At 38.4% G+C, this 24,976-nt stretch overlaps 3 protein-coding genes across 3 annotated transcripts; all 3 read right to left on the minus strand.

Annotated features, from left to right (window-relative positions):
* Positions 1-9,166: 9,166 nt before the first annotated feature.
* On the minus strand, positions 9,167-10,618 carry LOC131940895 (uncharacterized). The gene has a single exon (XM_059299800.1). The coding sequence runs from the start codon at positions 10,616-10,618 to the stop codon at positions 9,167-9,169; it is 1,452 nt and encodes a 483-aa protein (XP_059155783.1).
* Positions 10,619-13,911: 3,293 nt separating this feature from the next.
* On the minus strand, positions 13,912-19,113 carry LOC131940931 (putative cytochrome P450 12d1 proximal, mitochondrial). The gene is made up of 7 exons (XM_059299852.1): positions 18,999-19,113; positions 17,597-17,795; positions 16,895-17,069; positions 16,105-16,271; positions 15,873-15,954; positions 15,262-15,468; positions 13,912-14,654 (listed from the first exon to the last, which is right to left on the minus strand). Exons 2-7 carry the CDS (start codon positions 17,755-17,757, stop codon positions 14,535-14,537), a joined length of 912 nt encoding a protein of 303 aa, XP_059155835.1. The 5' UTR covers positions 17,758-17,795; positions 18,999-19,113; the 3' UTR covers positions 13,912-14,534.
* Positions 19,114-19,551: 438 nt separating this feature from the next.
* On the minus strand, positions 19,552-21,893 carry LOC131940896 (putative cytochrome P450 12e1, mitochondrial). The gene is made up of 4 exons (XM_059299802.1): positions 21,857-21,893; positions 20,955-21,176; positions 20,143-20,365; positions 19,552-19,615 (listed from the first exon to the last, which is right to left on the minus strand). The coding sequence occupies exons 2-4, from the start codon at positions 21,145-21,147 to the stop codon at positions 19,552-19,554; spliced, it is 480 nt and encodes a 159-aa protein (XP_059155785.1). The 5' UTR covers positions 21,148-21,176; positions 21,857-21,893.
* Between the last annotated feature and the right edge of the window lie 3,083 nt (positions 21,894-24,976).

The raw sequence follows: 24,976 nt of genomic DNA on the forward strand, positions 1-24,976 counted from the left end.
AGTCACGCAGCACAAATTAAATCGATCCCCGTTTACGTACATACCGTGTTTGCTGACGCCCACACCGACTACCTTATCGGTAACACATGCGTCATTATCATATCCAATAATGCACTCGGCGTACTTAGCTAGATCCAAAATAGTACGTTCCTTCCTTTTTATCTGTCTACTAGAAATAAGATTTCTATCCTGAGCTTGCTTATCACCTGTTATCACATGTGTGGCAGTTACCACTCCCACTTTCCACCATGGACGCCGTGGCTTCTCAACATCTTTGCATTCATCGCATGGGCAGGGTTCGTCTTCCCTAGACTCATTAACGTACCTAATACGACCTGTTCCTAAAGATCTGCCTTTGTTTACAACAATTTTAACCGTTACCTTACATAAACAAACAAGACATTTGAAAAGATCCTTATCTCTGAACTTCTTACTCAAGTGGTGAATTCTAAACGAGTCCACAGGTATGAACTTTTCGTGATCTTCTTTCTTTCGGCACCTTGAAAACAAGGCTTGATGTTCGTATTCAGCTCGACCCCTTGGAAGCGCCTCAACCTCAAAGACTTCTACAGAAAAAAAATAAGTGTACAATACTAACCAAAGCAATATCAAAGAGATTACATTTCCTAATTGAAATTCATATGAACTCCCAAATATTACTAAAACATGATCTTGAATTAATAAATAAAAACGTAATCAAGCGTATAAAACTAAACTCAGATATAACTGTGATGCAAATATATAAGACATAAGGCTTATATCTAACAACATACAATCACTGCTAACATATTGCAGTAGAAGCAACGGACAGAAATCTGAAACTCCTACACACTAACTATAGGCAAACTTACACCGTGTTGTAAACTTTGTGAAAGTATTAAGAGTGACTTCTCATATCGACGACATATTTTATTTGGTGAAAATAAGTTGAATTGTGGGAGTTAAATCCTCTACTTGTGAGAATAACTGTTAGAATATTCTATAATTTAAAACAAAATGTATATTTATTTTCTTATTTCGATTCTAATTGTAAACATATAATTATGCATTAGGGCTGAAGGAATGATTAATTAATTTTCGAATACTTTACAGACACTTGTACCTACACACACACACACACTTTATATATTATACTCTATGCATTTGTATATGAGACTATAAATTACATTATTCTAAAACTTGATACATTTTCACAAATTAAATCCTAAACACATTTCATTTCTAAACAATAGTATTTCCTTTAACAGTAGATTTTTTTTAAGATGACTAAGCATTTTGTTTTTACTTTTCATAATACAAAGATCCCGATTGACTTTGAATCGTTTTTCATCACTTTAATTTCTTACGTCATACCATAATTATGACCTGCCTGTATTAGTGCTGCACTTGTTGACACTACCGGAAAAATTGTTTAATGCCGCGAGCCTAAACAGTTTTTGATCACCACTCACTTCTTTGTTACATTTCAGTGGGCGTGAAACAAATATAAATAATGGAGCAATGAATGTTCTTTTTGTTAAGCCAAATTAATGGGGGCAAGCCCGTGGTTTTCTATGTACATTTTTATCGAACTGAATTTTTTTTAATTATTAACCATACAGCTGTAACCTTAATATTCAACTCAACTGATATAGTTATAAGGCTGTTTGTTTTTATATTTGTTGCTTCCCTTTATGTATCACGTCAATGTTTGGGCATGTTTAGGTATGTGTTAACTAACGCCTAAAATTTGAGAATAGAATATAATATCAACAAACTAGTTCGTTCACGATTACTTCTTGTTTATACTCAACTTCAAAACAACTTTAATGAAATGGTTATTATGTAATTGAATTAAACTGACATTTTGTAACGTTATCCTCACACATTTATTTATGAACTTAGTGTGAAAGAAATGGCTTCATTAGCGTTGGTCAAATATTACTGGTAGGATTTTAACCCAAGCTCACGCAGACACCAAATTCACAATGAAGTTAAACGTATATGCGCCTTTTTTCTATCTTTACAATTAAAATATGAAACCTTTTTAACAATTTTACCAAGTTTGGCACATGAGAATAAGAATTAAACAGAAAAAAAAAGTTTGAAAACAATTTTGGTTGTCATGGAAACACTAAAAATCTCCGCCGGTTTAATTTTTTCGGTAGTTTTAAAGTTTCTAATGCTTTTAAAATTATGGTTATATTTCAGAATATATTAAAAACTTTTAGTATGCTAAAATTTAAAACTTTGCATCTGTTTTGGCACAAGCTGTTTTCTATTAAAGCAATTATTTGTAGGCCTAAATCCAGAGACAACTGAATATTCGATAAACAAGAACTTGAAAAATGCAGTTTTTAAATTGTTTTCTATATAATAAGACGGCGGATATTGAACGTTACGTAGAAAGCGTATAAAATTTGAACATTTAGAAAAAAAAAAGTTTAATTCATGGGGTCATACAAATTGTATTTTAAACACATTAAAAATTTGTTCCTATTTAAGTTATTATTTTTTAATACAAAAATAGAAAAAGTATCCAAAAGTAAAAGAAATTCATTTTGATTTTTAAAAATCAAGAACAGTAGTCGAGTATTTAGAAGTTTACTGTATACAGTAGTATACAACATTGAAGGTCATACTGTGTTTGTACATCAGCACTTACCATTAAATGACCACGGTATCCTTTTTACATACTTGACAACACTATCTGTGGAAAGTGAAATTTTTATTTACGTTTATTTCCTTATCTCATGATGTGTCATAACGTTAAATAAATATTCTCTAACATGTTAGAAAGCACTGAATTGAATGGTTTTTTTAGGTGTTGTAGATCTAAGATCATATTTTCTTTCAACTTTTGCATCTGAAGATTGTGAAAAATAAAATAATGCATTGATTAAAGACTTTTGTAGTATTTAGAGATTAACATAGATATGCCAAAATACTATCCGTGATACACAAATACAAAGAAACGCCGACACACTTTACTAGAATACATAATATTATATATATAATCCGACCCTAATCCGACCCTAATCCGACCCTAATCCGACCCTAATCCGACCCTAATCCGACCCTAATCCGACCCTAATCCGACCCTAATCCGACCCTAATCCGACCCTAATCCGACCCTAATCCGACCCTAATCCGACCCTAATCCGACCCTAATCCGACCCTAATCCGACCCTAATCCGACCCTAATCCGACCCTAATCCGACCCTAATCCGACCCTAATCCGACCCTAATCCGACCCTAATCCGACCCTAATCCGACCCTAATCCGACCCTAATCCGACCCTAATCCGACCCTAATCCGACCCTAATCCGACCCTAATCCGACCCTAATCCGACCCTAATCCGACCCTAATCCGACCCTAATCCGACCCTAATCCGACCCTAATCCGACCCTAATCCGACCCTAATCCGACCCTAATCCGACCCTAATCCGACCCTAATCCGACCCTAATCCGACCCTAATCCGACCCTAATCCGACCCTAATCCGACCCTAATCCGACCCTAATCCGACCCTAATCCGACCCTAATCCGACCCTAATCCGACCCTAATCCGACCCTAATCCGACCCTAATCCGACCCTAATCCGACCCTAATCCGACCCTAATCCGACCCTAATCCGACCCTAATCCGACCCTAATCCGACCCTAATCCGACCCTAATCCGACCCTAATCCGACCCTAATCCGACCCTAATCCGACCCTAATCCGACCCTAATCCGACCCTAATCCGACCCTAATCCGACCCTAATCCGACCCTAATCCGACCCTAATCCGACCCTAATCCGACCCTAATCCGACCCTAATCCGACCCTAATCCGACCCTAATCCGACCCTAATCCGACCCTAATCCGACCCTAATCCGACCCTAATCCGACCCTAATCCGACCCTAATCCGACCCTAATCCGACCCTAATCCGACCCTAATCCGACCCTAATCCGACCCTAATCCGACCCTAATCCGACCCTAATCCGACCCTAATCCGACCCTAATCCGACCCTAATCCGACCCTAATCCGACCCTAATCCGACCCTAATCCGACCCTAATCCGACCCTAATCCGACCCTAATCCGACCCTAATCCGACCCTAATCCGACCCTAATCCGACCCTAATCCGACCCTAATCCGACCCTAATCCGACCCTAATCCGACCCTAATCCGACCCTAATCCGACCCTAATCCGACCCTAATCCGACCCTAATCCGACCCTAATCCGACCCTAATCCGACCCTAATCCGACCCTAATCCGACCCTAATCCGACCCTAATCCGACCCTAATCCGACCCTAATCCGACCCTAATCCGACCCTAATCCGACCCTAATCCGACCCTAATCCGACCCTAATCCGACCCTAATCCGACCCTAATCCGACCCTAATCCGACCCTAATCCGACCCTAATCCGACCCTAATCCGACCCTAATCCGACCCTAATCCGACCCTAATCCGACCCTAATCCGACCCTAATCCGACCCTAATCCGACCCTAATCCGACCCTAATCCGACCCTAATCCGACCCTAATCCGACCCTAATCCGACCCTAATCCGACCCTAATCCGACCCTAATCCGACCCTAATCCGACCCTAATCCGACCCTAATCCGACCCTAATCCGACCCTAATCCGACCCTAATCCGACCCTAATCCGACCCTAATCCGACCCTAATCCGACCCTAATCCGACCCTAATCCGACCCTAATCCGACCCTAATCCGACCCTAATCCGACCCTAATCCGACCCTAATCCGACCCTAATCCGACCCTAATCCGACCCTAATCCGACCCTAATCCGACCCTAATCCGACCCTAATCCGACCCTAATCCGACCCTAATCCGACCCTAATCCGACCCTAATCCGACCCTAATCCAACCCTAATCCAACCCTAATCCAACCCTAATCCAACCCTAATCCAACCCTAATCCAACCCTAATCCAACCCTAATCCAACCCTAATCCAACCCTAATCCAACCCTAATCCAACCCTAATCCAACCCTAATCCAACCCTAATCCAACCCTAATCCAACCCTAATCCAACCCTAATCCAACCCTAATCCAACCCTAATCCAACCCTAATCCAACCCTAATCCAACCCTAATCCAACCCTAATCCAACCCTAATCCAACCCTAATCCAACCCTAATCCAACCCTAATCCAACCCTAATCCAACCCTAATCCAACCCTAATCCAACCCTAATCCAACCCTAATCCAACCCTAATCCAACCCTAATCCAACCCTAATCCAACCCTAATAGTCCCCAGGTTTAGAACCCAGCCACCCAAGCATGACAGAGAGAGAGTTAACTGAATAACTGACACCTAGTCCTCTCTGCCATCCCGTTCCATACAAAATTTCTAAAATTTGTTATTATAAGTGAACTGTTCTTACATTCTTACATTTTGCCAGTTTCGGCAGAAGATATTAATATGATTGAACGTTTAAAAAAGTATAATCAATGCAATTTTAATTGACTAATGTAATACAAATGGTACATACATCATTTTATATAGAATTTTGGTAGATTATGTTATGGTAAATCCCTTCATTTGTATGTGAAAAATAATTCTTAAATAATTTGGCCTGGTGTAAACAACTTTTCTCTTCTCAAACATTGTGTATCGCTTAAGATACCTAGGGACGTGGGCAGTGTTTCTTCCAGACTTTTTTCTCCGGGGGGGGGGGGGGGGCACTTGAAATTTTCGGGGGGGGGGGGGCGGTAAACTTTCTTCGGGGGGCGGACACTGTTAAAAGTATATATTTTCTATATAAATTATATAAATTTCATTTCGTTCCAATAGTTTGAGGGTAGAGTACAATGTCTGACAAGCTTATTAAAAGGTTTTTGTTACTTGGTGGTCATTAAACTCTTTCCTTTTGGTCTATAACCTAGTTATGTAGATTTAGGACATTTTGTATTTTACAACCAACCTTCTCTGTCTGCCCTAAATTTCTTCAACCATTATATTATTTCCTTGATTAATCTTTTTATGTAAAACAGAATTAATATAAAAAGTTCAGACACGATACACAGAAAGGGCAGAATGAAATTAATATGCTCCCTGTTTATGTACCTTTGACATCCTACCTCACCGTATGTATTGACTGCCTCACTTTTCCTTCACTAATATAATAATAGCTTTTGCGCCCGTGTTTTGTCTCAATATTCTGTCTACACACTCTGACTTATGCACCTTTTCATTAAATGCATAAGTTTCTTTTAAAATATTTTTCGGTTGCATCTTTCATCAACCTGTCTTGTCGCAAAATATGTTTAGGTTGCACCTATCATTAACCTGTCTTGTTTTAAAATTATTTTAACTTGCACCTATTATTAGCCTTTGTCTCTGACAAAATAAAATATATATATAGTCTATAAATATGTATATATATAGCAACTTTTACTGACCACTGATACGTTTTCGTTTAGAAGCAACAGGTGTGTTCTTCATGTTTATCTGGTACACGTTTCTGAAATAAATCGTTGTCAGTTACATACGAGAATATGGTATCCACGCATTATAGTTTATTTTAAAGTTTGTTGGGTGAGCAAGTGGCAGATTAGCGACATGTATCAGCTATCAAAGCACCCAATGTTTATGTCGCTTTAACTATACACTTCTCATGTTGTTCCTCCTACAACACATACAACAGTGAAACCAAGATAAAGTTGGCAATCTTCGTGGGTGCCAAGATGTCTGTAACCTAACATACATAAATGTACACACAGCAGCACTATGTAACATGCTAACACACTACACATCATTTTTGGACACATCAACTTAGTAATTTATTTAGCTTTGTAATTTTAAACTTATAAAAAGTCCTTTTTTCATATTGAAATTTTTTTTAAAAGAAAAAGTCTTACCACAATGTATCACCCAAACAAATGATTTTGAATAGAAGAAAATGAAGGGAACTGTCAATCCAATCAAGCCTAGATGCTGAACTGTTCACGTAACTCAATATGACGCACACAACTGCTCAGCTAATACAGCGCAGACGCCCGGGGGTACACATTCTCCTGAAGGCTTTGTCACGCATGATCGACCTCAGCTGGCACGTGATTACACTGATCGCATGAGTAAATACAGAGCTAAGCTTGTATAGATATTGATTTCACTAATATTATAAGCAATTAATACTCGGTAAGAACATGTGTTATTGGTTTACTTAGAAGATTGTGGTCGAAAGATTTGTCTTACCGTGCTGCAAGTTATAAATGACACAATAATCTTTGGATGTAGAGCACAAGACACGCACAAGTTTGTTACTTTTCTACGAAATCGGAACGATAATATTATATTTATGTAGCAACATACATAACATTTTCCACACATTACCAACAGACCATCCTCACACTTATATCAAGTTACTAAACACACACACACAAAACAAATATAGTATAAGCTCAACATACACACATTTAATTACAAATGCGATTGACATTTTTAAATGAGAAAATAAAAGAAATCTTAATTTTTCAAAACTATCAATCACTACTATACTACACAATGTAACACTATTTTAACGACCCCTTTCCTGTATTTAAGATGTGTACGGTACATATATATATATATGTATATAAATATATATATATATATATATATATATATATATATATATATATATATGTGTATATATATATATATATATATATATATATATATATGTATATATATATATATATATATATATATATATATATATATATATATATATATATATATATATATATATATATATATATATATATATATATATATATATGTAAATATATATATATACAATATAAGTGTTGGATAAAATCTTGTATAAATGTAATAAAGAAGACCTGTGTAATAAAATTCCAATCAATCAGGCCTTACACCTGTTACATTGCATGACGACAAGAATAGATTACATGCGCAGAGCGAACCATTGTCTACACACCACCACCACCACCCCCTCACACGAGTGAAGACGTGTGTTGACCTACAGGACGTAGAGATGTTTGATAACGTGACTGAATTTTTTTGCGCTAATCTAAATATTTTCGCGAGGCTGGGGTCATCTTTCTGTTCCTTCTGGAACACCGCCGGATTCCATATCGATGTGACCTGTTCGTCCGATGCTTGTCTCGTCAACATGTTATTTACATTATCCGATTCTTCTACCCGTAGGGCTTCTTTCTTTGTATGAGACCTTTAATGGAGAAACACAGAGGGGTTGTACACAGCTAACATCTTTCGTACGTGTATCTATCTTTGTGTCCCATCTTTGAAATGTCTTTCTAGATTTACCATTATTAAATCTCCAAGTAAAAACTAAACATAGTTAAGGGAATAGGGTTATACTGAAAGGTTAATGTAATGATAAAGAATATTACAAACATACGTACATATATTAAATGCTGGTTTTTATGATATTGGACAAATAGTGACCATTATGATCTAGATAAATTAAACAAGACCAATTGACCAACATATACATATGATACATCTTTCTGGTCACCATTAATGCACACACTCTGAGGGGTTGTACGCCACGCACACCTATCATACTTGTATCTTTTTTTTTGTCCCCATCTTTTCAATAACTTTAAAATTTCTTTCTACATTAACCCATCTTAAATGTCCAAGTAAAAACTAAACAAAGTTAAAGCAAAATGGTTTTACTAAAATGTTAAGGTATTGATAATGAGTATTACAAATCAATATATAAAATGCTGTTGTTGGCCCCAGACAATGTTTCTTTCAGACTTTTTCTCCAGGGATGGGGGGGGGGGGGTGCATCAAAAATGTGTGTATATTTCTATATAAATTAAATTTCGTTGGGGGGGGGGGGGGGGGGTACGGGGATACCGCCACCCCAAAGAGATGCATGGAAGAAACTCTGGCCCCCGAACTGATATTTGATAGTTAATGCGGCCCTCGGGTTAAAAAGTTTGGAGACCCCTGATCTAGATAAAACAGACAAGGTAAATTGACAAACATATACATATGATACAATAAAGACCACTTCACTTATGTTAGACTACATACAACCAAACGTATAAATGTGATACAACCTTGCCTAATTCACTTAAGTTAGGCTACCCATAGTGTACATACAACCAAACGTATAAATGTGATACAACCTAGCCCACTGTACTTAGGTTAGACACACCATAGTGTACAACAACCAAATACAGCGTGTAGTCTATGGCAGTGTTGATTCAACTGTTGATAGCGATGTTGTGAACATACGGGTCAGAGTTTCCCTGTATCGGGTGTTGAACCGGAAGTAAATGACGATGTTGATGCTGCAGTTGACCGCTATGACCATGTAGCCGGCGTGGCTGGTCAAGGAGTAGATGACGTCATACTTCCTTAAAGGCAGAAGTTCCGGCTCAACAACCTGAGCGATGGCGTTGATGGATACAACCAGCAATGTCAAGGTCGAGGCTACGGTCACCAACATAACGGCCTTGACCACACGAAGTTCCTTGCTGCTCATAAAGTAGTTGTACGATTCAGCTCTCAGTTCGCTTCTCTGTATGTTTACATTCTTGGCAGCTGTACTAAAACGGTTACCCTGTGACCTGCCCTTAATAGTCTCCAAATTTTGAGAATCGACTAAACTCTCCGACTTTTTAACTGCCACCTTTTTAGTAAAACTAAACAAATGTTTTCTTGATATATTAATGTCTGATTCCTGCGCTTGTGCTATGATATCAACTATGCTTGTCTTCTTTTGTTTCGGTAATTCACTTTTAAAATTGCTCTGCATTTGATTCCTAAATTTTGATGCTCGGTATAAAGCTCGTATAAGTATGGCAGCACATACGCCAGAAGTGACCAGCGCCACGATAGGAAACAGCGTTCTGTTGCCGATATCGTTGATGTATTTATACAAAGTCCAGTCAGGGGCGTACCACGACGTCAGCTGTGAAACGTTCAGGACAGGGTTCCATTGCCACGACACGCCCTGTGATGTAAAGAGCGTGATGTTGGTCGTCACATTCACCACCACGATGATGCAGAACATCACCAAGGCTTTCCTGACGTTGAAGAAGTTTTTAAACTTTAACGGAATGGACACGCAACAGCAGCGAGCTACAGCGATGTAAGTCTGTACACAGACGGAAGTGTTGAACAGGATGTGCCTGTACCAGGTCAGGTACCCGGAGAGCGCGTGCATCTTGACGGTGGGCGTGGCCTGTGAGGCGTACAGACCTATGGCCGTGAAGGTGTTGATGAGGCTGGAACAGATGAGGAAAAGGAAGTCGACAATAGATAAGATGAAGAAGGAGACGTTGATGCTGTCGTTGAAGCCGAGCTGGGGGAAGGTGAGGATGTTGAGTAGGTTGGCGAGCAGTCCTAGAAGTTCCAGACACGGCCACAGCACCTGCAGGAGCAGGAACATCATCAGGTTGTACTGGACAGGCGACAGCAGGTTCTGTTTACCTGGGTTCTCTGACAGTATGACAGCTGATGCTGTCGTATTAATGACAGGTGATGCTGTCATCTTAATGACATGTGATGTTGTCATGTTTATGACAGCTGAGGATGTCATGTTAATGACAGGTGCTGATGTCGTGTTAATGACAAGTGATGTTGTCGTGTTAATGACTGCTGGTGATGTCATGTTTATGAAAGCTGAGGATGTCATGTTTATGAGGCTACTAGCTGATGGTGTCATGGCATTGAAACCTACCGCTGTTGTGACATTAGCTGTTGTTACAGTACTGAGAACTACAGCTGCTGTTGTCAAAAACAGAAAGCCTTTCATATTTTTGTTTACTGTGTTAGTGTCTTGTTGTAAAAACAGCGATGTTCTGTAGTTACAATAAAAAACCTGAGCTTACACTCGTCATATATTAAAATTACCTAGCTATTAAATAAACGTTTATTTTGTTTTACAAAGTAACGCTTTCTTGCACCAACTGATTAAAGAGGAAAACCCTTAAATTACGTCATGTCATGTCATGTCATCATGTTAGCTTACCTTAACCCTTAGCTAAACATTGTTTAAATTCAAAGCACAATATCAAAACATGACCTGAGATTTACCTGTAACTTACAATCATCTATCATAACGTATCTTTCACATCGCTGTATTGATCCCATACCGAGAAAAACGACGGTTCGATAACAATTATTCCCTTTATCGTGATTTAATGATATACCGTTTTTCTCACTCAAAGCTGTCGTCGTTTTCGCGAATTTCATGCTTGTGTTCAAATTATAGAGTAGAACATTTTTAGCCTGAGCACAAACAGAAAAATAAAAAATATAAATAAATAAATAACAAGGGCCATTTACAGAATAAAGATGTCACATTGTTGAACTTTTAATATAAGCAGGATTTTAAAGAAAAACTTAATGCTAGTTTGTAGAGGTGCATGCTTGATGTTCAAAAACGTGTGTTATTATTGCCCGGTCGTTTAAATATGCTCTTTCTTTATTTCATATTTCTGATAGGATGCTTTTTTTTAATTTTAGAGAGTAGATATTTTTTTTCTTTCAACCTTGTAACACTAAATAGATCAGAGACATGTGTTAACCTTGGCGGTGTGTCAATAAATAAGATAAGTGAAGGGAGTTGTATTACAGCTTGCAGCATACCATTTACATTCAACCATTCAACGTGAAAAGAAACCTTGCCTATTGGATGTAGCAATTTATTCAGCGTTAACTGAAACTCATAAAAAACAGATACATGCCTGGTTTCCAACTCGTACGTCATCTATTTAATCAGCAACGCATACGAGTTTAAAATACCAGGATCTAAGAAAAGGTCATGCACATACATATTCGTTTCATATTCGTTCACATTTTATTGTTGGGAATTGATTAGGAGGTATCCAGCATCTAACTGAGGAACTGATATCGAGATGTAGTCTAGCTTTTTTTTTTCCTAAAACTGTAGGCCTCTAACTACTTTATATTTCTATTTAGTTTGGCATGCTACATCCTTTTTGGCGAGTCTCACGTCCAGTGCCATGACACCATTTGACTGTGTCAACACAGTCGTCAATGGCGTTATATGTGTATGTGTGGTCCCTACAGTCAGGACACGTTTCTTTGTTTGTGTAATATGTATAAGTAACATAGACGCGGGTGTCTTTGTTTTCACCGTCAATTTGTTTTCTGATATGGCTTCATAATTTAATATACCATTGGATGATGGCGAGTTGGAAATTCAAGCTTAATGTCTGGGGCGTTAGGTTAGACAGGACATGTTAACCATTCAACTGGCCCCCATCTCTCTACACAGATGGACCCAATGGACAGGACGTTACATAACCAGCCTGGCATCAGCTGTGTCACCGAGCTGCCGAAGGAAAGAGTCTGACGAGACGTACCTGCCATAGGGTTCGAACTTGGGGCTTATGATTAGAAACCATGCGCTTACCCACTTGACCACTCCATCACTTTTAATTTCAAACGACAACACTGATAATAGCGAGGTTGTTGATTTCTATCAAATAGTTTAAATATTTATTTAAAAGACACAGAGACTGGAGTTTACAGACTTAAAAAGTTAGGCTCTATACAATTTCAAGATTTGTAAGAAACTAGCTCTTATACATATATATATATATATATATATATATATATATATAAAATTAGCGTGAAAACAGACTATCGTAAGAAAAATTACCTACCACATTAATCATTCAACAAATGTATTTCAAATGTTGTTGTTGTTTTTTGTGATTTTTTGCAATATTATTCCTCAAAAATGAATTTATTTTTATAATAATTTATTTTGTGGTCAAGTATTTCGCTGTCTGCAACGGCAATGGAAATCGTCAATCAAACATAATATAGGGGACTGTCTGTGATAAAAATCAAGTAGGTAAACTCCTTATATGGCTACATTTGAGAACATAAACGTTGCCTAGACAACGCCCTTTGGGGCTATATGTACAAACTAATGAAAACAAAATAAAAAGCCTTTTTTACTAAGAACACGAACTGTTGTTTTAACGGGAAATAACTTACCAACACAATTTTGATTACTTGTCTCCCCTTATGCCCGTTGAGAGCAAAACAAAGCCCCAATTCACGAATCCATATGACTTCTAAAACATTTAATAACGAAAAATTCCACACCGTAATATTAATGATAAGTATTTTTGATAACAGTCTGTTAAAAATTGTATTTTGATAAAAAAATATAACATAAAAAAATTGCATTTCGTGCATTCATATTTGTTCGATTTTTTTGTATTAAATTGTATAAGATTGAATATAATTAACTTTTATGTATGGAAACACTTTTTGACAGTCGTTTTAGTGACAACTGTTTTCTTGAAGATATAATAAAAAAAGTTTATCTATCTCTAAAAATATAAGTTATACATATTAGCTAAACCGATATAAATGATTATCAAAAACATATTATAAAGAAATAAAATAAATATTATAACAGGCGTAATATATTTGGGTCAATAACAATTTTTCTGTAGAATATTTACATCTAAGTATATCTCCAACAGGTGAACAAAATATTTTCTCTATATTACAAAACCTTATAAAAATACATATCAATGGTAACATTTAATTGTATCAATCATCAAAAGGTAAATACTAAAAGATTATAAATAGATTAAGTCAAAACATATTGTAGCTAAACAATGTTCCAACAACACTTTAAACCATTAATTAAAGCACGTTCGCTCTTTCAACAATTAGCAAAGACCCGCATTGCACTTGTACGTTCTGAGTCGTTTTTAAACTTACTAATTCAAAGTTTGAAAAAAATTCGTTTACTCTTATGGCCTTATTAATTAAATGTCAATTACAGAATGATACTACTTTGTGTTTTAATGAGTATACTTTAAAATGTGACAGTAAAAACTGGAAGCTTCTAAAGCTAGATAACAGGAAATAGTTTTAAGTCCAGTTATCTCAACGTGGTGAAAATAAAACAATAAATATTCTTATCGCCCTTTATTTTATTTAATATCGTTTACAGTATTAGGCAAAATTGTAGTCTATAGATATTTTAAAATGAATGTTGTATTATACTTTTAACAGTAAAAAATCGAAAATCTTAAAATTAATAAGAAGAAAAATGTAAGTCAAACAGCTCAAAATAATATGATGTGACTTAGCACGTTTTGCAAGTGGATTCATTACAGCTAGTAGTCATACAATAATTATAATTACAAATCACTTAAACATCTCATGTAATAATGCACAAATTATATTCTATTCACAACACGCTATCAACACAACAATACTTTTCCTACCGTTCTTTACTCAACTATACACTATCAACACAATTCTTTGATTAGACCACTTTACTCAGCAAGACGCTATTGACACAACAATTCTTCCTTAGAGAACTTTACTCAACTATACACTACCTACACAATTCTTTGATTAGACCACTTAAATAAGAAAGACGCTATTGACACGTCAATTTTTCCTTACAGTAATGTACTCAACTATACATTATCGACACAATTCTTTGATTACAGCACTTTAATCAACAACCCACTATCGGCTCACCAATTCTGTCCTTACAGAACTTAACACTCCACTATCGACACACCAATTCTGTCCCCACCAGTTTACCCAACAAGTTTTGTAAACCTAAACTTGAGCGGCTGTTTTGGCGTGATGAAAACCTTGTAGATGAACTCCGTGTTCCAGGACTCACGCTCCAGTTCTATTTTTAGCTTCTGTAGCACCTGCCGATTATGAGATACATCAACATGGTGCACAGACACACGAGACATAGGTTAAAGGTGACGAGACACACGAGACATAGGTTAAAGGTGACGAGACACCTGAGACATAGGTTAAAGGTGACGAGACATCTGAGACATAGGTTAAAGGTGACGAAACATTTGAGACATAGGTTAAAGGTGACGAGACATTTGAGACATAGGCTAAAGGTGACGAGACATCTGATACATAGGTTGAACGTGACGAGACAATTGAGATATAGGTTAAAGGTGATGAGACATCTGAGACATAAGTTAGAGGTGACGAGATATCTGAGACATAGGCTAAAGGTGACGAGACATTTTTACCACATTCTCCAGCAACATGCATTACAAATGACTAAACAGTTGGGAATAAAATTTAAAAAGAACAAAGCTATGACTGACTTTAGTTAACTGGTTCGAAAATAAGCTGTACTTGACTAATGGCTGATTTTCTCTAACAAATATATAATCACTGTTGATAGCATTTTAATTTGTATCATCCTGCCCCGTGCATGGTATGAGCACTAAATAGCGTGAGTAGACTCGCTAACTAAACACGAGACCACAACAGTTCGTTACAAAATACCTTTGAAGCTGCCAGATAAATCTCCTGGACAGCAAAACGTTGACCCACACAATTCCTGGGCCCGTGACCAAACGGCAAGACGGCAGAACTGGGGATGTTCTCCTGTTTCCTGCCGTCTGATGAGCGCAACCACCTCTCTGGGTTGTACTGCTGCGGGTTGTCAAAGTACATCTTGCCGGCTGTCGTGTTGCCGAGTATCACGGGAACCTGTAGCAGATAAAATAAGGGTTGCCTGTTATAAATAGCTGATAATGATAGGGTTGCCAAGATCTATAGCAGGCAAATGTAGGGTTGCTCAGAGTCACGATTCCCTCTATCAAAGACGACACAATCCAAGTATTTGCTACACCATTATACTTATACAACCAAACACTCGCCGTTTCTTGTAACTTAACTCCTAAACTACGCTTGCATTTTAGAAGTGGTCTAGAGCTAACAATAAACAAAAACCACCGCTATAAGTTCAAATACACCAGCTGCACCAAATGAACAGAAATTATTGACATCTACACATTATTATATAAGAAGCCTATTAAAATCATATAATTAATTATTTTGTATTTGCAGTGAAACGATATTTTTGAATACCTGTAAAGAGCAAAGCAACTTACCCCAGAGGGTACCCTGTATCCACTCAGGACAACATCTGTAGGTAATATCCTCATGGTGACCCCCACTGTGGGAGGGTGGAGTCTAGGAGGTAGAGGAAGTAGAGGATACACATAATGTCAATTCTAAAGTTTTAGCTTTTAACAGTTACTAAATTCTTTAAGCTACACGTTTCAAATCTAACAGAAGAAAATTGTGTTGGATTAAAAACAAAATCAAGGTTATGCCAACTACCTGAACGATTCCTTCAGGCACGCCTTCAGATACGTCATTTCCGAAATAGCTTGAGGAGTGACGGGTCCGTCGTGTCCTATGACGTCATGAATCTCCTGACGTAGTTTCTCTTGCTTGTCGGGATTTGTTGCCAGGTTGTAGAACAAGGTTTGGAGGTTTTTCGCTGTCTGATGGAAATAACAAAATATTCTCTCAGTTTTTCGCTGTCTGAAATAACATATTCTCTCAGTTTTTCGCGGTCTGAAATAAAATATTCTCTCAGTTTTTCGCTGTCTGAAATAAAATATTCGCTCTGTTTTTCGCTATCTGAAACAAAATATTCTCTCACTTTTTCGCTGTCTGATGGAAATAAAAAAATATTCGCCAAAATATTCGCTCAGTTTTTCGCTGTCTGATGGGAATGACAAAATATTCGATCAGTTTTTTTTCGACTACAGATTTAAATGATACACAATTCTTTCAAGTTCGTCGCTCTTTAACTTAAATAATAAACAATGTGTATAGGGTTATCTCTGTCTGTCTAAAAATACTTTCATTTGACGAAGAAAACACATCACCAAAACAAGTTCATCTGCCGCCTTAAAAAACTCAAGCCATGAAAACCCAGTCTGCCCTATGTTTTAAACTAACACCTTGATAACATTTTTAAAGTAACCAGATTCAGTAATTAACTCCCATCGATTCCAGGTAAAATAAAAACGTGATTAACAGCTGTACTGGCTAATTAAAACCTTGTGCGATGGTAAGTCCTACAAGTCACATCAAGGGGAGTAACTAAAACAAAACTTACCGAGTCAGTGCCAGCAACATACAGTGTATCAATGATCATCGCTACTTGGTCGAAGTCTAAGCCTTTCTCCGCGCTAAGGGAGAGAAGTAGGTTTGGTTCATCAGGATTTAAGGTTCCTGCTTTTGTCTGTTCCTCAATCACTTTCCTGGCCTGTGCAGCATGTTTTGCTGAGTTTCTGGTCAGATAACAAAGGGTTTTGAAATTCTGGTAAACTCTATAAAAACTCTTATAAAGTTTATTTTTAAAATTAAATAATTATTTAGACAGCGTTCAGAGCAAAAATAAGTCGTCACATGATTACTATTACTGATGTGAACTTTCAGCAAAGTTGAGACAAATTTCTCGCCAGAGTTTCTTCCAACCCCCCCCCCCCCCCCCCCCCCCCCCGTGAACGAAATGGAATTTATATAGAAAACATATACCTTTACGGTTGTGTCCGATCCCCGGAAAATGTAGCCCCCCCCCCCCATCCCGAATATATCAAGTGCCCCTCACCCCCGGAGAAAAAAGTCCCTAAGAAACTCTGTTTTTCGCAACAACATATGATATATCTGTCAAATAATTAAATATTTGAAATTATTATTTAAGACCTCAACTAATCTATATTTCACTAGTAAAAATGTCTTTTTTCAAATGTTTTTAAAAATTGGTATCAGTAAATGTTTTTAAAATTTCAAAAAATCGTTCAATGGACAAACTTACTTAGTTATAATTCCAGAAGCTCTCTCGAATTCCCGGTAGGTTTTGTTCTTGTACCACGTGTGAGCTATCGACTCCCCGTTCATCGATTTGTTCATGGTGTTAAAGATGTCTTGTGACGCCTGTAGGAAGGTTTTTGTGTCTTCGTCTGGGTTGGGGGACATGAAGCCCAGTCGGACGTTGAAGGTCACAACACCAATGCCTGGGTACACAATATGTGGTGTTAGGTGCTGATAGAGGACTGGTGAATGTTAAAGGTCACCACACCAATGCCTGGGTACACAATATGTGGTGTTAGGTGCTGATAGAGGACTGGTGAATGTTAAAGGTCACCACACCAATGCCTGGGTACACAATATGTGGTGTTAGGTGCTGATAGAGGACTGGTGAATGTTAAAGGTACACAATATGTGGTGTTAGGTGCTGATAGAGGACTGGTGAATGTTAAAGGTACACAATATGTGGTGTTAGGTGCTGATAGAGGACTGGTGAATGTTAAAGGTACACAATATGTGGTGTTAGGTGCTGATAGAGGACTGGTGAATGTTAAAGGTACACAATATGTGGTGTTAGGTGCTGATAGAGGACTGGTGAATGTTAAAGGTACACAATATGTGGTGTTAGGTGCTGATAGAGGACTGGTGAATGTTAAAGGTACACAATATGTGGTGTTAGGTGCTGATTAGAGGACTGGTGAATGTTAAAGGTACACAATATGTGGTGTTAGGTGCTGATAGAGGACTGGTGAATGTTAAAGGTACACAATATGTGGTGTTAGGTGCTGATAGAGGACTGGTGAATGTTTGCGTGGGTCACTAGACATGATGGAATATCAAGTTCGTAGAGTTAGGTGCTGATAGAGGACTGGTGAATGTATGCTTATCGCAGTAGACATGCTAGGATATCTAGTTTATAGGGTTAGGTGCTGATATAGGAATGATGAATGTTTGCGTGGGTCACTAGACATGACCCGGGGATCGGACACAACCGTAAAAGTATATGTTTTCTATATAAATTCCATTTCGTTCACGGGGGGGGGGGGTTGGAAGAAACTCTGGCGAGAAATTTGTCTCAACTTTGCTGAAAGTTCACATCAGTAATAGTAATCATGTGACGAGGGTTAGGTGCTGATAGAGGACTGATGAATTTATGATTTCAAAAAGTTATATATTTATATTTTAAAGGAACATTTAGATTCAGTCAAATCTGTTTCACAATCTTCACGATACAGAGCGCATTATTTATAAAGAACACGTACATTGACATCGGAAATTATGTTTATAATTTTTGACTCCGTAGTATATAAAGCACTACCTAACTAATAATAGAAAAGATGCAATATCACAATCAATTTAAACAAACAATCAAGCAGATAGCATTTAAAACAATGACTTCATTCACTCACTTTCTGAGGCGTATCGGAAAAACAGGTCGGAAATCTCTTCCGGTTTGAGGTGCCGTGTGAGAGAATGTGGACAAAATCATCCGCCACACGGTTCTGTGGTTCCAGGTAGTGGTGGGCGGAGTCTGTTTTCATCAGTCCGTCTGTTCATGGGGGCACGGTAGGTGTACCAGTCCTCTCCCTGCCTGTAGATAAAATATGCATGTTTTATGTGGGGGCACGGTAGGTGTACCAGTCCTCACCTTGACTAGATACAGGTGTAGACAGGTTTCAAATAGGGGGCACGGTAGGTGTACCAGTCCTCACTTTGACTGTAGATAAAATAGGCATGTTTTATGTGGGGGCACGGTAGGTGTACCAGTCCTCACAATGACTAGATACAGGTGTAGACAGGTTTTATATAGGGGGCACGGTAGGTGTACCAGTCCTCACCCTGACTAGATACAGGTGTAGACAGGTTTTATATAGGGGTGGGGGATGTGTACCCCGCCTGTAGATACAGGTGTAGACAGGTTTTATATAGGGGGCACGGTAGGTGTACCAGTCCTCACCCTGACTAGATACAGGTGTAGACAGGTTTTATATAGGGGGCACGGTAGGTGTACCAGTCCTCACCTTGACTGTAGATAAAATAGGCATGTTTTATATGGGGGTGGGGGAGGTGTACCAGTCCTCTCCTTGACTGTAGATAAATTAGGCATGTTTTATATGGGGGTGGGGGAGGTGTACCCTGCCTGTAGATACAGGTGTAGACATGTTTTATATGGGGGTGGGGGGTGTACCATTCCTCACCCTGCCTGTAGATACAGGTGTGACAATAAATGGGTATAGGTCACGTCCATTATCCTTTATCATTTGTTCAGATAAATTACTCCCTATCAGTTAACCTCATGGCAATTTTCAAAGAACCATTTTTTTATCAAAGAAACTAACAGTCTAAAAAATAATTGAAAAATGTCCTCCCCCCCCCCCCCCCCTCAGAAAATAAATACAAAATCTCCCTCCACTCTAGCTCGTTTCAGATGGCTCAGCTGAAGATGCACACCAAAAATTTGCGAGGTTGGAATTCTAATTAAATGGCTAAACAAGATTGCTTTAGTTGTCTTAAAGCGTAAGTAACTACATATGAAGTGCCTAGCCTACTTACGCCATAGTTAAGGATCTAGTGAGGTTATTTCTTTCGGCGAAAACTTTCTCCAGGCTGAACGGTGGACGGTGCGGGAATTTCCCTTCGTTCCTGAAGACTGTCTCGATGTCTTTAGGGTCGCAGGCCATGATGACCTGCTTGCCCAGTTGTAACTTGACCACAGGTCCGTACCTCTGGAACATGGCGTCCACCATCTTGTGGACGGTCTCAGCCGTGTACTGGGCTGTGGGGGGTGGGGGGGGGGGAAGGAAGGACATTTAATGAGCTGAATGTAAAGGTTAGTGACATGGTTTGTTGATTCTAATTAACGTTTTAATTAATCTATTAATTTCCTGGAGTGCATTAGCTACACGATCAAGTAAATCCATTACATCAAGAACTTACTTGAGATGATTTCTTAGGGTTCCCCACTTGCTTTGAAAAAAATCTCTAACTCACACTATCATAGTCTAGAACGAACTCTATCAAATCTCCTTCTCTAATTATCTTTGAGCTCCCCCCCGTCTCCAAATTAAATACACATACGATATTATCTAACAGGTTATTATCCAGACAACTGCCCCTCTATGAAACCACAAACAACAGTGAACAACATCTCACCGTCAAGGTTACCTAATATAATTACGTTTTTTTGTTATTATTGCTATGCAAAATAATCAAAATCCAACATTAAAAGATGTATTTTTTACTAACAGTAAAAAATTCAAGTTTCATTAAAAATCAAGTATAAGAGCTGCTCACCAATAAGATTAGAAAATTAATTACAGAAAAAATGTCAAAGTTGCAGAAGTGAAATTAGAATAGTTACTCACAGAACGGTTTAAACAATAGCAAGGTGCCAATAACCGGCCACTGGTAGGGTCCCCTAGGTCCAGGGATCTCTTCAAAAGGTCTGACCTCCAGCTGGTCAGTTGTGGGGTGGGTCATGCCTGATGCTCCCCGCACAGAGAGGCGACTCCCCCACACACCAACAGCAGGTTGGAATAAATTTTTTGCTCTCCTCATTTCCGCCTGTCAGTCTATGGATTAAAGATCTAACATATAGATATAACTTATAGAGATCTAATATATAGATATAACTTATAGAGATCTAATATATAGATATAACTTATAGAGATCTAATATATAGAGATTTAAAATATAGAGATCTAACATATAGAAATCTAACATATAGAACTTATCTTTAATCGACGAACGCTTTTTAAAACGATTTCTAATCTTATATTTCCCCATCATCATGAAAAACAAGACCCCTCTTACAATACTGTCTTTCCTCAGCCTAGCCTACCACCCCTACTAACATTATGGGTAGGGGTTAGCGGTGTAGACTGAAATATCTTTCTAAAATATCTGCTGAACTCGGTCAGGATTGAGTATATCGATCGATGATTATTAAATTTACAAAATATCTTTATAACAGTTTTAATTCGTTTCTCACGTTACATTTTTAAATATTGTCGAAACACTTTTTTAACCCCCCCCCCCCCCCCACCACCACCACTTGTTACACATCGTCACGAACGTACACTCTTCCATTCCCCCTCTTCCCCCCCCCCCCCCACACACACACTTTAGTAGTGTGATGTCATGTATAGACGACAACGAGAGTAGAAACAATAATACTAGAAATACTTTTTTTTCAGATATTGATTTAAATTTAAACATTACAAACAAAAAAAAAAATAATGGAAGAAAAAGTATGAAGTAAACTTACTTTTTTGAAACACGTTAGAATACCAAAACAAACATAGAACAACACATGAAATACACGTAATGCAGCAGTTAAGAACGCCTAGCTAGCACGAATGGCGTTACGTCAACACATACCTCCAGTTCTTCAATCAATGGCCGCACGCGAACTTAACGTCAGTGCACACGTCCCAGACTGTTAAACATGTGACCGGAATCTGGGTCACCCACAAATCTGGCCGTCCAGAATCTGGTTCCATTCTCTCTTCTACTCCCCTAGCCCTAGTGGCACTAAGGTGGGGCATTGGCGGCGCTTCTAGTGGGACAGTACACTTATATATATATATATATATATATATATATATATATATATATATATATATATATATATATATATATATATATATATATATGTATATATATAGGGCCTATATATGTATATATATAGGGCCTATATATATATATATATATATATATATATATATATATATATATATATATATATATATATATATATATATATTATTTATAAATTGTATTTATGTATTTTTATTTATTTACTTTTTATTCGTGCGTGTATGTGTGTGGTGTATATTTGTGGTGTGTGAGTGTGGTATATGTGTGGTGTATGTATGAGAGGTGAATGTATGTGAGGTGTATGTTTGATTCTATTTGAAAGAGCAGCTTATATAACAACCAACACATCTGTCCATTGATTATTGCCACCACCCCTGTGTGCGTAGAGCGTGTCACGAATGTGCTGCAGGCACTTGGCCAAGTGACAAAAGTCAGGTCATGGAGGGGGGATATTTCTATACGGCGACTTCATGAGAACATCGGTACTGAGACGTCATGTGTTAGGGTAAGGGACACTACACTACACAGCTGTGTCAAGGGGAAGACAAAGGTAGCTGTGTCAGAGTCAAGACACTAAGACAGCTGTGATAGATTGAAGACACTAAGACAGCTGTGACAGAGTGAAGACACTAAGACAGCTGTGTCTTAGTGAAGACACTAAGACAGCTGTGATAGAGTGAAGACACTAAGACAGCTGTTTTAGAGTCAAGACACTAAGACAGGTGTGTCAGAGTGAAGACACTAAGACAGCTGTGTCAGAGTGAAGACACTAAGACAGCTGTGACAAAGACACTAAGACAGCTGTGACAGAGTGAAGACACTAAGACAGCTGTGACAGAATGAAGACACTAAGACAGTTGTGACAGAGTGAAGACACTAAGACAGCTGTGACAGAGTGAAGACACTTAGACAGGTGTGAATGAGTGAAGACACTTAGACAGGTGTGAATGAGTGAAGACACTTAGACAGGTGTGATAGAGTGAAGACACTAAGACAGCTGTGTCAGAGTGAAGACAATAAGACATGGTGTGATAGAGTGAAGACACTAAGACAGCTGTGTCAGAGTGAAGACACTAAGACAGCTGTGTCAGAGTGAAGACACTAAGACAGCTGCGTCAGAGTGAAGACACTAAGACAGCTGTGTCAGAGTGAAGACACTAAGACAGCTGTGTCAGAGTCAAGACACTAAGACAGCTGTGACAGAGTGAAGACACTAAGACAGCTGTGTCAGAGTGAAGACACTAAGACAGCTGTGTCAGAGTGAAGACACTAAGACAGCTGTGTCAGAGTGAAGACACTAAGACAGCTGTGACAGAGTGAAGACACTAAGACAGCTGTGTCAGAGTGAAGACACTAAGACAGCTGTGATAGAGTGAAGACACTAAGACAGCTGTGTCAGAGTGAAGACACTAAGACATCTATGACAGAGATACTAAGACAACTGTGACAAAGACACTAAGACAGCTGTGACAGAGTGAAGACACTAAGACAGCTGTGACAAAGACACTAAGACAGCTGTGTCAGAGTGAAGACACTAAGACAGCTGTGACAGAGTGAAGACACTAAGACAGCTGTGACAGAGTGAAGACACTAAGACAGCTGTGTCAGAGTGAAGACACTAAGACATGGTGTGATAGAGTGAAGACACTAAGACAGCTGTGTCAGAGTGAAGACACTAAGACAGCTGTGTCAGAGTGAAGACACTAAGACAGCTGTGACAGAGTGAAGACACTAAGACAGCTGTGACAGAGTGAAGACACTAAGACAGCTGTGACAGAGTGAAGACACTAAGACAGCTTTGACAGAGTGAAGACACTTAGACAGCTGTGTCAGAGTGAAGACACTAAGACAGCTGTGACAAAGACACTAAGACAGCTGTGACAGAGTGAAGACACTAAGACAGCTGTGACAGAATGAAGACACTAAGATAGCTGTGACAGAGTGAAGACACTAAGACAGCTGTGACAGAGTGAAGACGCTAAGACAGGTGTGATAGAGTGAAGACACTAAAACAGCTGTGACAGAGTGAAGACACTAAGACAGCTGTGATAGAGTGAAGAATCTAAGACAGCTCTGTCAGAATGAAGACACTTAGACAGCTGTGTCAGAGTGAAGAAACTAAGACAGCTGTGATAGAGTGAAGACACTAAGACATCTATGACAAAGATACTAAGCCAACTGTGACAAAGACACTAAGACAGTTGTGTCTGAAGACACACACCACCAGACACCTGAGAGAATTGCCTGTCTTGTATGTCAACCTTGTAACCTAACGTTCTGTAAATGGCACAGTTGTAAAGTGTCTCGCTTTACTTAGCTCTTACAACAGCAGATACTTCATACTGTCCAAGGTCAAAAACTATAACACTTGTTGAATAAATGTTTCTGTGTTTGGCCGTGAATGAAAAGTTATACATACAACGTGCCTGCTATTTTTAGATTGCTTTACTGTACCGGGGCTTACAAAATGTTATGTCAGAGGTCACCACTTATGACGTCCTTAAAAATTGGAGTTGTAAACACCATCCCCCCCCCCCCCCCCTGCCCATGTGCGTCCACGAAATTACATATACTTACCCTGATCCTCAAACTGAACAATTTTACATGATTAATATAAACCTGAAATCTGTGAACACGAAAATTATTAAATATAGACATTAGTTTTCTGACATATCAATTGTGATCAAATCTTATGGAGGAAAGAAAAGACAATAAAATGCATTAACCCCACCCCCCCCCCCCACACACACACACACCCTACACACACCCTAGACTGCTAACCCAAAAG

Source organism: Physella acuta, unplaced genomic scaffold (assembly GCF_028476545.2).
Source record: "Physella acuta isolate Inbredline_101_S28 unplaced genomic scaffold, ASM2847654v3 ptg000335l, whole genome shotgun sequence".
NCBI classification, from domain to species: Eukaryota; Metazoa; Mollusca; class Gastropoda; family Physidae; genus Physella; species Physella acuta.

Bases quoted from the DNA above. Each gene is read 5' to 3' on its own strand.
- LOC131940895 (XM_059299800.1), bottom strand. From the start codon at position 10,618: ATGACATCCTCAGCTTTCATAAACATGACATCACCAGCAGTCATTAAC.
- LOC131940931 (XM_059299852.1), bottom strand. From the start codon at position 17,757: ATGTCCCCCAACCCAGACGAAGACACAAAAACCTTCCTACAGGCGTCA. The intron at 17,070-17,596 runs GTAAGTTTGTCC...TTATCTGACCAG, and splicing joins GCTTCTGGAATTATAACTAA to AAACTCAGCAAAACATGCTG. The intron at 15,469-15,872 runs GTAAGTTGCTTT...TATCTGCTACAG, and splicing joins GATACAGGGTACCCTCTGGG to GTTCCCGTGATACTCGGCAA.
- LOC131940896 (XM_059299802.1), bottom strand. From the start codon at position 21,147: ATGAGGAGAGCAAAAAATTTATTCCAACCTGCTGTTGGTGTGTGGGGG. The intron at 20,366-20,954 runs GTGAGTAACTAT...CACCCCCCACAG, and splicing joins GCTATTGTTTAAACCGTTCT to CCCAGTACACGGCTGAGACC. The intron at 19,616-20,142 runs GTAAGTAGGCTA...TTTTATCTACAG, and splicing joins ACTAGATCCTTAACTATGGC to TCAAGGTGAGGACTGGTACA.